The sequence below is a fragment of the Phocoena sinus genome, chromosome 15, assembly GCF_008692025.1.
Source record: "Phocoena sinus isolate mPhoSin1 chromosome 15, mPhoSin1.pri, whole genome shotgun sequence".
Classification (NCBI taxonomy): Eukaryota; Metazoa; Chordata; class Mammalia; order Artiodactyla; family Phocoenidae; genus Phocoena; species Phocoena sinus.
This window is the reverse complement of record NC_045777.1, coordinates 54,347,042-54,362,483: the sequence shown is the minus strand read 5'-3', so window position 1 is coordinate 54,362,483 and position 15,442 is coordinate 54,347,042. Positions and strand designations below refer to the sequence as shown.

General features: G+C 48.3%; 1 protein-coding gene across 1 annotated transcript in view; it reads right to left on the bottom strand.

Moving 5' to 3' along the window:
• Positions 1-15,442, bottom strand: part of RBFOX1 (RNA binding fox-1 homolog 1) — a 2,234,275-nt gene that overhangs the window by 1,851,825 nt on the left and 367,008 nt on the right. The window contains exon 3 of the mRNA XM_032606353.1: positions 14,730-14,789. Coding sequence (XP_032462244.1) covers positions 14,730-14,789 — 60 coding nt within the window. The remainder of the gene's footprint in view (positions 1-14,729; positions 14,790-15,442) is intronic.

Genomic DNA, 15,442 nt, shown 5'->3' with positions numbered 1-15,442 from the left:
GAAGTCAGGATTCCATCTATGTGAAGTTCAAAAGCAGATGAAATTGATCTAAAGAGGGAGTGAGCCAGTAGTGGAGGCTCTGGGCGGGGTGGCTCTGACTCCGAGGGACACCAGGGAACCTTCCAAGCATGAAAATGTTTTATATCTTGAGCTGGATGGTGGTATCCCAGGGGTACACACATGTGAAAATTCATGGAGCTGCCACTTAAGATATGTACTTTATGATCTGTAAGTTATACCCTGATTTTTTAAATTGCCAATCATTTATTGAGCACCTACTGTACCAGAGCTTAGACACTGGCATTTGGACATAAACCTCAGATGAGAGTGGTGTCTTCCACAGAGAACGCTGGGAGATGCTGCCAAGTGTAGACGCCCTCACCGTCCTTCCTTCTCATCTTATAATTGGCTGCACTCTGTAATGACAAACATAACTGCAAGCCTACTTTACCTGTTCCCATCACTAACCTGGGAAAACAGAGGAAGAGAGCAAAACCAAAATAGAACACAAGACATCCAGGAGTCAGTCCTCAGAAAGCACTCCTTTTCATGAAATCCCTAGGAATAAGCAGAACTCTATTCGAATGGGATTGGTAAAACCCAAAGATGCAGAAAACTTTTCATCTGCCCTTCCCACGTTGTTGGTGTTCCAATTTCTGGATTTCTAGGGGTGCTATTGTGTACAGAGTGCCCTTAGGGAGAGAAACTAGAGTAACCATTGGAGAGCGCAGAGTGCCAGGCAGACAAAAACCAGCTTCGGGAGGGGGGCTGGCGGTGAGGTGACTCAGTGTAAGGCTGGCTTTGACTGCTAGGCAACCCTGGACTGACTGGGTTTGGAGGAGACAGAAGCAGTAAACTCTTCAAAAAACCCCAGGGCTAATGGGTGGGAGGAGTGAGTTCTCACAGCCTAGTCTGTACCCGAACTTGAAGGTGAGTAGGAGCTTTCCAGGCAGAGAAGAGAGAGGAAAAACCTTGTGCTGTACGTCCAGGGTCAAAGCCAGAAATGGGGTCTGTGCCCAGCATGATACTTGACATACAGTTAGCCTCAAAAATGTCTTTATTGAATCTGTGCATGCCTCCGTGAATGAGTGAGTGCATGCATGCACACCTGCACGAATGAATGAATGAACGAGGGAGATCTTAACCCCTCAGCATCCACAGCTAGTGCTCGTGGCTTAGCCTCTAATTCAGCAACTGACCTACGTTCCACCCAGACCAAATAACAGAACCACCAAAGATATCTATTTAGTTAAAGGAAGGCTGGCTGAACCACGGGAAGAGGGAGGTAGGAGATGGGAGGGGAGGAAGGAGGCAGAGGATGGGAAGGATTGGGAGCAAGAGGACAGGATGGGGAGAGGATAAGGAGGGAGGGAGGAGGAGGGCCAGGAAGAGGCTGGAAAGGAAGAGGACGGGGGAGGAAGGGAGGAAGGGGTGGAGGGGAGCACAGGAGAAGAGAGGCAGGACAGGGAGGACAGTGATGATGGAGGGGAGAAGAGGCAGGGAGGTGTCACTACTGGGAGCCCATGTTCACAGTGGCAGAGGCTCCATGGGAGAATCGGGGTAATCTGACATGAGTCACTCCTGCTCTGAGGCAGCAGCAAGATGCTAATCTGAGCCATGTCCTCTCAGAGAGCAGCCTGGGGACCTTGCTGACCAGCCTCCGCCCCCTCATTCTTGCCCAGAGAGAAGATTCCTCCCAGGTGGTGCTGGGAGTGGCAGCTCTGGCAAACGGTCACTAGGTGGCAGGTGCTCAGCATCTTCCCTTCTACAGGTCTCAGCTGTGTGATCCTGAGGCTGGCACCTCAGGAAAGGGGAGGGTATGGCCACTGATGGACGCCTGCAGGCAGCCTCGGGGGATGGCAGAGCAGCCTGTGGTGGCCAGATCGTCTCCCCTTCTGCCCATTAAGTGGGTCCATGCTGTCCCTCTCAAGACAGGGCTTGCCTTAGAGATGCTCCCCAAGAAACATCCTGAATGGGGAGGGGGGAGGAGGGCTCCCCCCTCCCCTGATCCTGACTCCACCCCCAGAGCAGTCACAGAACACGTTTCCTGGAGGCACCTCAGAGCACAGTCTCGAGGAAGGGAAGAGTTCCCAAACGCAGAAGCTCCACTATTATTTGTTTTACACACCGGACATCTCTACAACAAATAATTTGGGAGGAAAACAAGTCCAGGGCTTAAAAAGCATTGAAGACCCTGGTGCTAACCCTAGTGGGCTGCACCATAGGGCAGAAACCCAGTCAGACATTCATAACTAGGGGTTCTTTTTCTTTTCTTTTTATTTTTTTTATTTTTTGCGGTACGCGGGCCTCTCACTGTTGTGGTCTCTTCCGTTGCGGAGCACAGGCTCCGGACACGCAGGCTCAGTGGGCCCAGCCGCTCCACAGCATGTGGGATCCTCCCAGACCGGGGCACGAAGCCGTGTCCCCTGCATCGGCAGGTGGACGTTCAACCACTGCGCCACCAGGGAAGCCTGGTTCTTTTTCTTAAAGGGCCCCCCAAAATTAAGCTTCAGGTTCCACAAAACATGGTTCTGCCCCTACCCGGCACATACTAAGTGCTCAACCCACAGTGGCTAACTGACAAGATGGATGTGTTCCACTTTACAGATGAAAAAACTAAGGCTTGAGAACATCGAGTGGTAAGCTCAAGACCACGAGCATGGGAATGAGCTGGGACTCCTACCACATCCTCAGGACCACACCCAGCTGCCTTGTTAAAGCACCAGGCCAACAGACCATCACTACAGAGATCTGGCCCCACCATCTCTCATTCCTCTTCTCTGCCAAGCATCCTTTGCCGCTTGTGGACCAAACCCCCATGGCCTCCCTGTCATGTCCCATGAGTCCGTGTGTGTGTTCTCCCTTTGTCTAAATGATAAGGATGCCTTGGAAGGAATGTGTGTTTAATGTAATTTGTGTATTTCCGCTCACCCATAGCCTCTAGTACCCGGATCTGCATTCAGTAAGCACTCAATAAATGTGTCTTCTTGCTGTTGGTACAGCATAAGTGCAGGGGGTAAGGGCAGAGTGTTGACGACTGGAAAATGAGAGTGTTTCAGAATTACAGAGCAAATGAACAGGGAAATGCCTCATCTATAATCAATATACCTCTGAAGAGCCTTAAAAGAAATCAATGAAGCACAACATCAAAGTCCCAGGGAGGTATAAATCAGCAGCCTGAGAGACAAATGTGCATCCAAAATCATTTATGTCTGAGTAATTAGAACACATTGGAATGACTCCGTGCCATTGAACTGAAATTGAGCAACATAACGTTTATGAAATCCCCGTGGACTCAGGGAGGAAAACCAGAAAGATGAAAGTTGCATTGAAAATACCCCCACCTGTCTGGAGCCCTCCTGAACAGTCCCCGGGGGACCTGGAGGGTGATGGAGTTAGTTTCTAATCTGTGCCCAAACTGGCTTTTTCCTTCTAGTTTAAAAATGTCTGCATTCCCAGTTGTTGAAAGAAAAATGCAAGTCCCAGGCTGTGTATAACAGAACAGGGTCCCCCACCCGACCCCACTTCCCAACCAAGAGGGGTGTTTGATAAGATAGAAAAGACACCTGGGGAGTGTGAGAATACACAAGAGTGTTCCAAGAGAGGTGGCCAGTCTTAGCAAGGAAAAGGCTGGACTTTCTTCTCAGGGCTCCGAAGGGATGTGACACTCCCTCCCACATCCCCATGAGGGGAAAACTGATGGGTGACTGGGACCCTAGAGGGTGGTGGCAAGATAAAAAACCCAAGGGGACCCCAGATGAGGAGAATGGGAGATGAGAAAGATCAGAGAGAGGGACTTCTGAGGCCCACCAGTGAATCCACCCATCAGATGACAGCCGGGAAAAAAAATGCCACCCTCTTTGATTCGAGTAATAAAATAAGGATAAGGCATAGAGGCACATGCGTATAAAGTACTCTTACAACCCCTCCACTCAGTGATGGACCTCGGCCCCACTAACACGACCCCAGCCTGGCCCCAGCACTGGAAGGCTTCCTCCCGCAAAATGATAGTCTGAACCAGTCCCATGAGCTGGACCTGATATTCTTGGGTCACTATCAGCTCACAGATATCTAGGAATGAAAATTCCTGATTGGGACATGCCTCCCTCATTCTCCCCCTGCCCCCTATTTTTAGACAACTTAACCTTAGCTTCTGGGAGTCCTATTCTGGGCTGTCACCAGGCTCCATCAGCAGCTGGGCAGACATAAAAGCATAAAAGCAAGCAGAAGATCCTATATGCATGGGGTGGGGTAGGGGTAATGCTGCAGCCAAAGTACAGAAATATCTACTTACTCCCCCTCTGCCGAAAATCCAGAAGGTTATGTTGGGGAATCCATCTTCAACTGTGCGATTGCAAGTGTAGTGCGGGCATATGTGTCAAGACATTTGAAGGAAGTCCACCTGGATGGCAGGTAGATGTCCTCCTGGAGCCTGAGGAGATGACCACTGCCAGGCCAACAGCTGTTTTTCCTTCTGTAGCCTCTGCAGTTCTGCCCCCTACTCCAAGTGAGGCCCCTCAAAGGAGCCAGAGGGATCATCAAAAAATGCAAATTGGATCACCTCCCACAAAACCTTTCAAGGCCTTCCATTGCTTTGGGATAAAAACCAGTGTCTCCCCATGGCTGGGGAGCCCTGTGTGGGCTGACCCCTGTCCTGTCCATCCCTTTGGCCTCATCTGGGAGACAGCCACCCTGGCAGACCTCTGACAGTTCCTGGAAATAACCATGCCCCTCTGGCCACAGGGCCTTTGCACATACTGCCCCCTCTGTCTGAAAGGCTCTACTCCCTGCCTTTGCCCTGATCCTGTTCTCCTCCTTGAGAGTTCAGCTCATGAGCTCCCTCCTGGGGGACTCCAGATATGCCCACCGTCTGGGCCGGGTTTCATTGTAACAGGCCCTCCCATGGCAACATCCTCCATCTGTAAACATCCTTTACTGTTTATCTGCTTACTCTGTCTCTCCAACTAGACTGTATGCTCCAGGAGGGTAGGCCTCGGCATGTCTTGGCTGATGACTATAGCCTGAGCAGCTACACAGGGCCTGACACATGGTGGTGCCCAAAACTGGGTGGATGAATGGATGGATGAATGGGTGGATGGATGGATCACTGGTTTTTGTTGACAGTGGTTTCTGAGATTTGTCATTTTTGTCAGCTAAAAGAAGTTGAAGACATCAAAATCCAAAGCAAAGGCTACTGAAAGGTGAGAAAAGCCAAAGTAGGAGCCAAAGAAGACAACAGCAATAATGCCGGTGGGGAGGCAAGCCCACCAATTCATTCATTCATTCATTCACTCACTCAGAATATGCTAGGCTCCTCCAACATGCAGGCACTGGGATGATGCTGGGTTGCAGTGAGCTACTGGGGCCCACCTTGTGGACCAGGGTTTGGTTCCAAGTCATGGGGTCTCACCTGGTTTGGTCACCCACTGGCCTGGGGTAGCCCTGGATCAACCTTGGCCAAACATCTCCTGATGTGTGACACCTGCCAACCTTCCAGGAGGTACTGCCCTTTGTCCCCACATGAAGGAAGTATAACCTTGGTGGGCAAAAGCCTGGAGGCTGACCTCCCCTCAGCCTCCAGCAGGCTGACTTCTCTCCAGAGTGGGGCACCCGACATTCACATTCCACTCCCGTCTCAGACAAGCGATAACAGAGGACAGAAGTTGGCTCGATGTGTTTTGCTGGGAATGGGAGAGACTGATGGCATATTGGAAATTCACATTTAAAATACAGCTGTCCCTTTTGAAAATGAGATCATATCTACTGATTCGGGTAATGAACGATCTAACTTAAATCCAAGCCTGGGGCTGGAAGCAAGGGCCCAGACATGGTCCAGCCTATTCCAGTTGGTCCAGCCCATTTTCTAATGCACATCACAGAGCCTCTCCCCTCCCTCCAGTCATTTGATTTCTTAGCAAAATCATTACTGAGAATATTGAACTACCTTACAGAGACATATTTACTTCCCTTATCTTCCCTCTGTCTCTCTTGATTAAAAGCTATGTGTGATATTTGTAGTTACCAAACATCAATATTTGGCATGGATTTGCTGGATGGAGATGGTGGAAAGAAAGGAATCTGACCATTTCTATAAAGGGGAAAGCCTTGAGCAAACAGACTGCATTTCTTATCAGGGGCACTAAAGAGGAGAGACTCATTTCAGAAGCGACCAGCCGGACTGCACCCCAGCAGGCTTCGTGACACCAATGATCAGGGCTCAAAATTAGATTCCAGATTTCATCCGGAAGGTCAGCTACCTTCAGAAGGTAGGGGAAGGGGTTGAGAATTATGCAGCCTGCCTGACAAGTATTAGAGCTGGCTGAGATTGCAGCCCTCTTCCCCAAAAGCTAAGTCCAGCAATTAAAGTGGGTAGAGCTGAAAATAACAGCAACAGCAACAATAATAATAATCTGAGTTAACCCTTCCCTGGTGCCCACCCCTAAGGCTTTACCTATATTAATTCACTTAATCCTCACAACAACCTGATTTATCAACTCCAGACGTGGAGTGTGGTGCAGAGAGGTCCAGCCGCTTGCCCAGCCTTACATCTGGAGTTAGTGGCAGAGCTGGAAGTCAGTGCCTGCAGCCTGGCTCCCAAGTCTGTGCACGTAACCATTCCACCATCCTGCCCTCTGTCTCGCAGCCATTCCTGGATCCCAGCATCTCCATGGCAGAGCCCAGGTGCCCAGAATCCATAGTACACGATGCTGGTTTAAGAGCTCCTGCTGTTCTGGAAGCAGAGTCCTTGCTTTAAGCCCCCCACCATCACTGACCCCCTGAATGGCCTTCACCAAGTTAGCAGAGACTCGGTGTGTCCCTCTGTGAATCGAGGGCGATAATAACCACATCTGCCACTCTGGGGCATTATGACGAATCACAACATACTCTTTCAAAGGGCTTAGCAGGCAAGCAGATTCATATTCGTTGACAGTGGAAATGGTAATTTGTACAACTGCTTTGGAAAAGTTTGGGGTAGTATCCACTAAAACTAAACATGTAACTATTCTGTGACCAAACATACCCCGTGGTGGATTCCCAAGAGAAATAGGTGTATATGTCCATCAAACAGCAGGTACACGAGTGTGCGTAGCTCCAAACTGAAAACAACTGCTCATCAGTGGGAGAATGAATGAAATAATTATGGTATAAGCAAATGATGAAATACTACTCAACAATTTTACAGAGAACAACTACTGATACATGCAATAACGTCGCTGAATCTCCAGGGATGATGTTGAAGGAAAGAAGGTATATGCATATATACTGCAGGGGTCCATTTATATGAAGTTCACAAATGAGCAAAATCAACTTTTGGTGATAAAAATCAGGAGGATAGTTGGTGAGAGGTAGTCCTGACTGGACAAGGCACGAGGGAGCCTTTGGGGGTGTCCCGAATCAGTAAAACTGATTCTGCCACTCACTCATTCATTTCAGCAGCAAGCATTTATTGAGCGCCCACTGTATTTTAGACACTCCCTCAGGAGGTGGGGAGAAAGCTCGTTCCCAACCAGAAGTGCGATGCTCGCATTGGAAACCTATCAGGATCCCTGTGTCTCCAGGGGGCACAGCCATCCTCAAGGATTTGGGAACATCGCCAAAGAGATTCCCCCCTTTTACCTGGCAGCAAGCGGTGGGGAGAAATGGCATGGCTGCTCATCAGAGCAGCAGACCTCTGCACTTGCTGTGCCCGAGGTCGTGAGCACCACTTAGCATTTCATCGCAGCAAGCCTGGCTTGCTTTCATCAGAACCACGTGGCCAAAATCATGTGCGACATTCTGAAGGGAAAGAATTTAAGCCTCCATGTCTCACTGCCCCGAGCATCAGCTTTGTCCTTCCGCTCTTAATGCTGTTATCTCGTCCTTACACTTGGTGTTCTGCCAAGCAGACACTATGGAAAGGCATATTAGCTATGAGAAGCAGAGTGTGCCTGGAAGCCTGGGTGTCAAGCCGGTGACACCTCTGTTCCAGAGGCCAGCTCCGGAGGGGTGCAGGAGCGAAGAATGCCTGAGGAGGACCAAGGCCTCCTCCAGGTCCGCGGCTCCCAAGCCAGGTCCCAGGGAGCTCTTTCTAAGATGCAAATCGGATCAAGACAATCATGAGCTTAAAACTCTCCAGTGACCCCACAACAACCACATCAAAAACCCAGCTCCTTGCCTAGCGTGGAGCACGGGGATGTGCTCACCCCTCCTGTTCATCGCCAACAGCCCCTCCTCCAGAACCTAAGCCAGACTGAAGCCCATGCCCACGCTGCCCCTCTGTGTCATCTCTGCCAGGAAGACTTCTCTGACTGCCTATTTGTGCCACTACCGAATTTTGTATTCTGCCTCCACTGAGGAGCAATCAGATGGTGCCTCGATTATGGGTTCTTTGTATTCCTTGTTGCCTCCCTCATAGACTGCAAGCCCTTGGAGGGCAGGGTCTGGGTCTCTTTCACCTTTGTACCTTTGGACTCTTAGCACTGACTGCAACAGAGTTTGTTTAAGGGGAGGGGAGTGGAGGAAGGGATAGATGATGAGAAGGGGAGGTAAGCAAGACAGCAGGTGAGGAAGGAAGGGGGAGTGGAGGGCGGAGGGCATCTAGTGGATGGAGAAACTCAATGCAGCCAGAGAGACTTAGGAAGAATTTGGGGGCAAGGTTCTTTTGATGGATCTTGATGGACGGTGAGGAATCCGGACAGTTAGATTTGGCGGTGGGGGTGACCTTGAGCAGAGGGGATAAACTGAGCCAGGGTCTACAGTCAGGGAAGATGGCGCATGGAGACGGGAGGACCCAGGCTGGAGGAGTAGCAGGATGGGGCCCAAGCCCAACTTGGAATCGGAGGAGTTTGTACTGTATTCACACATCCTATGGAGCTACTGAAACATGATGAAAAGGAGAGAATCCTGGTCAAACAAGTGAGGCTGACCAGTTGGAGAGGGAAGAGCTGGAAGTGGAGGACTGGGTAGAGCTGGTTATAAAATCCAGATGCAACATAAGGAAAACATGGACCAGAGCAGTGGGTCCACAAGGGATGTACTGAGGGGAGAATGGATAAGCTTTGCTGACTTCAGATGGGGAGTAAGAGAGGGAAACGCCAAGGATGCCAGGGGACAGGAGGGTGGCAATGTCTTTGAATGTACAGGAAGAGAACCAACAGGGGAGGCAGGCAGCCAGGCAGCTCCAAATCGGCTGCTGTGAGTCTCCAGGAGCCACCTGGCATTGGCATGGCGCCTGTACTGCCACTCCGCCCTAATTACCAATCATTATAATCGAAGGTGCCACTCCTTCCTGCTGAGGACAGGAGTGGCCTTAGCTCCACGCCCATTGACTGGCATCTATAAATGGGGTGTTACATGTCTCCCATACCTGGTCACAGGCACCACAGTGGGGGATCAGGGGGTGGAGAGCTGAAAGAGCCTGGTGGACTCACACTTTACAGATGAGCTGGTGGCAGAACCGGGGATGAAATCCAGCACCAAAGCTCTTTCTTGTATGTCCTGCTGCCTCTTGGAATTTAAAACAGGGCACAGGCCTGTTAGCACTAACAGTAAGTATGAACCAGAGAAGAAATGACCAACTAACCTGCCTCACGAAGAAACTGACTCCTTTTCTTTCTTTCTTCTAGAATCTGGCGTCAAACCTTGGTCAACTCCCAGCAGAATAAAGGCTGGGCAAGCGGGTATGGGTGTAAAAGGGAATGGGATCACATTTTCTTCCCAGAGCTTTACATTCATCCCTCTAAACAACACAGATCACTTTTGCTAAATTCCAAAAGGTGGCAGCATTCCATTAAATATTCATTTGCTGCTGAGGCTGCAGCAGGGAGCCTCCCACATAATGAACATGGGGAGGAAGTTAAGACACCCAGATGGCCAAATGGCAGAGGTCAGGATGACTGGAGGGTCCAGCACTGATGGAGGGCTGTGTGCCCTCTCCTGGGGGAGGAAGGGAGGATACTGGATGGAAAGACCCTGCACCCCAAGACAAGGAGAACTTTAGACTCATCTTAGGACTCTCATAGCACAGAATCAGTGGTGGTCAGACCCCAGGGTTGCCCCCTGTTCACACCACTTATAATCCCCTCCACTAGAGTGTGGGCAGGACCTGTGACTTGCTTCTAATCAACAGCAAAGGCGATGGGATACCACTCGCATGATTCCGTTAGGATGTATAGACCTAAGGCTCCGATTTGCTAGTGTGCCCTACAGAGACTCTCCCACTTGCCATGAGCAGGGAGCTGCCCATGAGAGGAGGCAGGGAACTGAGGGCTGCCTCTAGGAGCAGAGGTCCACCGCCCTCCATCCACAAGGGACAGAATTCTCCCAACAACAGTGAGCTCCAGGTGAGACCCCAGCCCTGGCTGACACCTTGATTGCAGCCTCATGAGACCCTAAGCAGAGGACCCAGCCATGCCAGGCCTGGGCCTTGGACACATGTTAACTGTGAGATAATAAACAAGTGTTTTAAGCTGCTAAGTTTCAGGTGATTTTTTATGTAACAAAAGAAAGTGAATACAGTATATATCTGTTACAGAAATGTATAGGGGTTGTGAAATATGGTTCTGGAATGAGGCAAAACAAAGTAGAAATTTGGATTCTGCTACTTAACTGCATTATGTCTCCAGGATAATTGAGAAAAAGAGAAAAACGCGAGCAGAATGTTATTTGTGCTCAGCAGCGTCACCTCCATCTGCTTTAGGAGGGATTCACTCCAGAGCAAACACCCAAATTGAGTGTGGATCTGTCTCATTCCCTAGGCGACTCTCACCACATGACCATTTGACTGCAGTGACCCCAATGTTTAAAGACAGGCATATGCCAGGCATCCAGTGTGATGACCTCAACACAGGCACTTCACCTAGTGCCTAAGCAAAGACTCCGGTCTGTTCTACTGTTCGAGGAAAGCATGGCTGTCTCAGATGTGTGGAGGGGCAGAAAGGCTGGTCTCAGCCTGCATCCTCCTATGGGATCTTTAGCAGGTAACTTTGACCAGGTGTGATTTTTGCCTTACTTGCTGACTCTGGACTCAACCGCACATCTAGATGTTCCCAGAAATGCTCCCTGAACCACCAAACAGAACCGGGTGGGCCTTATCCTCAGTTCAGGAAACAGCCCAATCTAGGTTCAAATTCCAGATCCAATACCCATTAGCTTAAGACTCAGTAAGTCCTCTCTGCTGAGCCTCAGTTTCCTCACCTGTGAAATGGGGTTAGGGATAGTTCCTCCCTCACTGGGCTGCTCCAGGGATAGATGAGATAATACATTTGAAATACCGAGCATAATGCCAGGTACTTCCTAGGTGTCTAATAATGGGCACCTCAACCATTATTATTTCCTTATTCTGGGTGCAAGTGAGTGGCATCTAATGTGTCCAGGAAAGGCCCTTTCTGGAAGACAGCACTAAAGTGGAAAGCTGGGGTCAGAAATTGCAGAGCTGGCTAGCACCACAGGGCAGTGAGTGGAAAGGTGCCAGGGCCGAAGGCATCCTGCCTCCTGGGGCAGCCAAGGACCAAAAAGTCTGTCTTTGGGCCCTGGTTCAGTCTGGTAAACCTCATTTTCACCCCTCCAAGGGGACTGCAGCATTTCTATGACAACTGAGAATGAAACTTTACTAAAATGCCATCAGCTGTCCTGGAAATCTCCTTTAACAGCCCAGAGCTCACTGCTTAATTTCAAAAATAGTCATTATCAATATTATTATTATTATTTCTACAATTAAGGAAAACAATTGCTTAATGTAAAAAAAAGAAATAAAATCTGAAGAGTCAAAAAAAGTGCAAAAACCACCGTTTAGTTGAATTTCCCATCTGCCTTTCTGACATCTCTCTCTACTTTTCAGAGAAAATTAATATATGAATATAATTGCACATAATTGGAATCATATAATATATGCCGTATTTCTCACTCCACAATATGTCATGAGCATCTTTCCAAGTCAATAAATATAAATCCTCACCATGAAATCCTAGCAGCAGCTTAGAATTAGACTTTATGGATGCACATAATTTACTTAAATAATTCCTTATTGGTGGATATTGAAGGTGTATCTTTTTATTATTATTTTTGCTAATACAATCATCCCTCAACAAATACACAAACACAGCTTCTCACACTTGTATAATCATCCCCAAGGTGTAAATTCCTAGAAATGTGATTACTTGGATCAAAGAGTGAACACGTTTTGCACATTGAGACATGTGAGATAAACTGCCACCCAGAATGGTTGGTTCACCATATAGTGCCACCAATGGAGGTCACACAAATGACTGCTGCTACCTATGACATGTTGGGTTGGGAGGCTGACCTGTGGATTCCAGCCAGAAGGACCCAGACCAGGGTACTGTGAAGGTCAAATGTGGGGAAGGACGGGAGGGTTAGGGTCTTCTGATCTTCACAGCTTGAATCTCAGGAACCTCTAAAAGTCCTGCAGCCTCCAGGGGGAAACAGCAGGATAGTATCTTTGCTTCCAGTAAAGGAAACCCGTCAAACTTCATGAGGTGAGGTTGGTGGTTGGGGAATCCTTAACCAACCCAAGAAAGCAGAAAAATCCAGGGGGTGCTTGTCTAAGCTTATGGAAAATGGAGATCTCAGCCACCATTGGTCTTACTGTGAACAGTGAGCATAGGAGGTAGAGAGTTTTCTCTACTCTTTTCCAACTACTTTCTCCTTAAAAGCTTCTGCACTGCACCCCCAACTGCAAGACTCTTTGGTGAGTCACTTTCCTGCTTCAGGCTTCATTTTCCCATCTGCTAAATGTGTTTAGGATCTTTATGTTTTCTTTTCATAGACTTGGTGTGAGGTTACAAGAGTGCTGTGTGGAACCATAAGACGTGGTTATTTTAAGATTATGAAAAGTGTGGTAGCCAACCTCCAAAGCGGCCCCCAGTAATACAGCAGAAGTGACAGCATGTGACTCCCAAGGACAGGTCACAAAAGGCATCGTGGCTTCTGCCTTGCTCTCTCTCAGATTTCTCACCCTGGGGGAATCCACCAGCCACGTGATAAGGACACCCAAGCAGCATTATGGAGACGTCCACACGGGGGAACTGAGGCCAGCTGACAATAATGATCTAAGCCATCTTGGAAGTGGATCCTCTAGCCTCAGTCAGGCCTTCAGATGATGGCAGCCCCAGCTCATGAGAAACCATGAGCGAGAACCACCCATCAAAGCCAGATTCCTGACCCACAGGTACTGTGAGATCATAAATGTTTGTCCTTGTACCTGGACTGAGGCCCAGGGTTATTTTTTTATGTGGCAAGAGGTAACTAACACACTTTCCTGCTCCATTAACCATCTTCACATCCACAAGATGAGGAGACAATTTCACAGACTTGGGGTGAAGCCAGAAGACTGTGCCCCAGTGATGGAGTGGGTCAGAGGGTGGATCCACACTCTGTGCTCTGGGGTACATTTACTGCACTTGAGTTTTGGTTTCCTCACCTGTACAATGAAGACAGAGACAGCACTTACCTTACGGGGTTGTTCAGGGGACTCAGCGAGAACAAAGAAGAAATGTCTGGTCAACTGCAACGTGGGACAAGAAAGTCGGTTGTGTGGTTGTCATTTCTCATCATCTTTCCTCCTCTTCCTCTTCCTCTTGGCATCTCAGATAAATTCTTCTTTCAGGTGATCCAGCAATGAGGTTTATTATAAAAAACCCAACCTCAAAAGTCTTTTAGGGGAAATAGACAAAGGCCAAAAGGTGGGACCTTGGAGAGTCCAGCTTTGTACAAAGTATCAGCATGATTGGGGCATAAGAGGGAAGCATTCCAAATCAGAGCACACACATGGACACTGCCCAGGGTCATGCGAACATCTCTGATAAAAGAATCTATTCTCAGCCATTCACTGAACACTACCATAATGTCTTGCCATAATCTGCATTGTTATTCCTTCCATACTCTTATTTCCCGTACTATTTTTTTTCTTTAAGTCAACTCACCTTTTTTTCACTTAAATATTTTCAAAAGATATTTCAGATCACTACCATAAATAGAAAGCCAGTATCACTTGCTATAAAGAGAAGATCATCATAAAACCAAATAATAATGATCAATAGAAAACAACAACAACAAAAGTCCGTGTGACCCTTGGAATCATCTCAGGGTCCCCACCAGTACACAAGCAGACCGCACTTGGAGAATGCACCACACAGTTAAACATCCTGGAGAGGCTGGGCAGGAGTGATTTTGGAACTGTAAGCGCAGGGAGCATCTCTGCCACTGTACACCTGGATGTCAGTTGGGGGGTGCACAGAATCCACGTCTGGCACCATCCACAGTCACATGCCCTAAAGACCCAAGTCCACTGCCACCATGTGGGGCCCCAAAGCACTCAGCTAGCATCCCTATCTTTACCGCGGGGACAATGAAATGACGTTAAACTTCCTTCCTACTTTCCCAGCACCATGGGGTCCATCCTCACATCAAGAAGTAAAGAGATTAGCCTGTGGCCCCTCCCCCAGTCGCTGCTCCTCTAGATGCTCCCCAGTGGACCTGGCCCTCCTCAGAGGAAGGTCCTCATCTTTCACATCATGTACCGCAGCTGAGACTCTGGCCCCAGGTGTTTCCTAATAGAAATTCTGCGAGTGCTTGGGAACCTTTATTCCCTCAAACCCAGTTACTTCTCCAGCAAGATCAGTTTCAGGTAAAAACCACTCCCGGTGATTGATGACGGCGACCAAGGAGGCTGAAAAGGAGGCAAAAGCAGTTTCAAACTCTAATCTGTTCAGCAAAGTGCTTCTACTTACTGAGTCTTGTGGACTGCTCTTGGCACTGGAGAGGAGGGCTGAATTTTCAGATGTGTAGTCCTGTCAAAAACAGAGACAAAAATAGGTTGGGGGGCCAGGTTGAGGAACAAAATTCTGATTTGGAGTAACCCAGTTTAGCATGACCTGAGTCTCTCACCACACTGAGCCACTGAGTGCATTCGCCCCGCCCCCTCTGTCCCCCCTCTCCTGGAAGGGGTCTAGACCCAAACTGCCCCACACAGCAACCACTAGCCACATATGGTTATTCTGAACTGAAATGTGCTGGAAGTACAAATTACACACTGGATTTTGAGACACCAACGAGAAAAAAAAAGAAATGTAAAATATCCTATAAATATTAATATCTCATTAATATTTTTATATCAATTACATGTTAGAATGATAATATTTAATAATACATAAAATAAAGCACATTAGTATATTTAAATATATAAATATATTATGAATATTTAAAATAAAATATATTGTTACAATTCATTTCATCTGTTTCTTTTTACTTTTTAATGTGGCTACTAGAAACATTTAAATTGTGTATGTGGCTCTCATGACATCTCTATTAGGCAGTGCTGGTCTAGATTTTTCTGAGTGTGGACACTCCATCCTAGCCTGAGGATACAGGTGGTCCTGCGAGACCCACACCCATTTGCTCTGTTCCTTTCCACTGTTTCACGCCGGTGACAGCTCATGTTTAT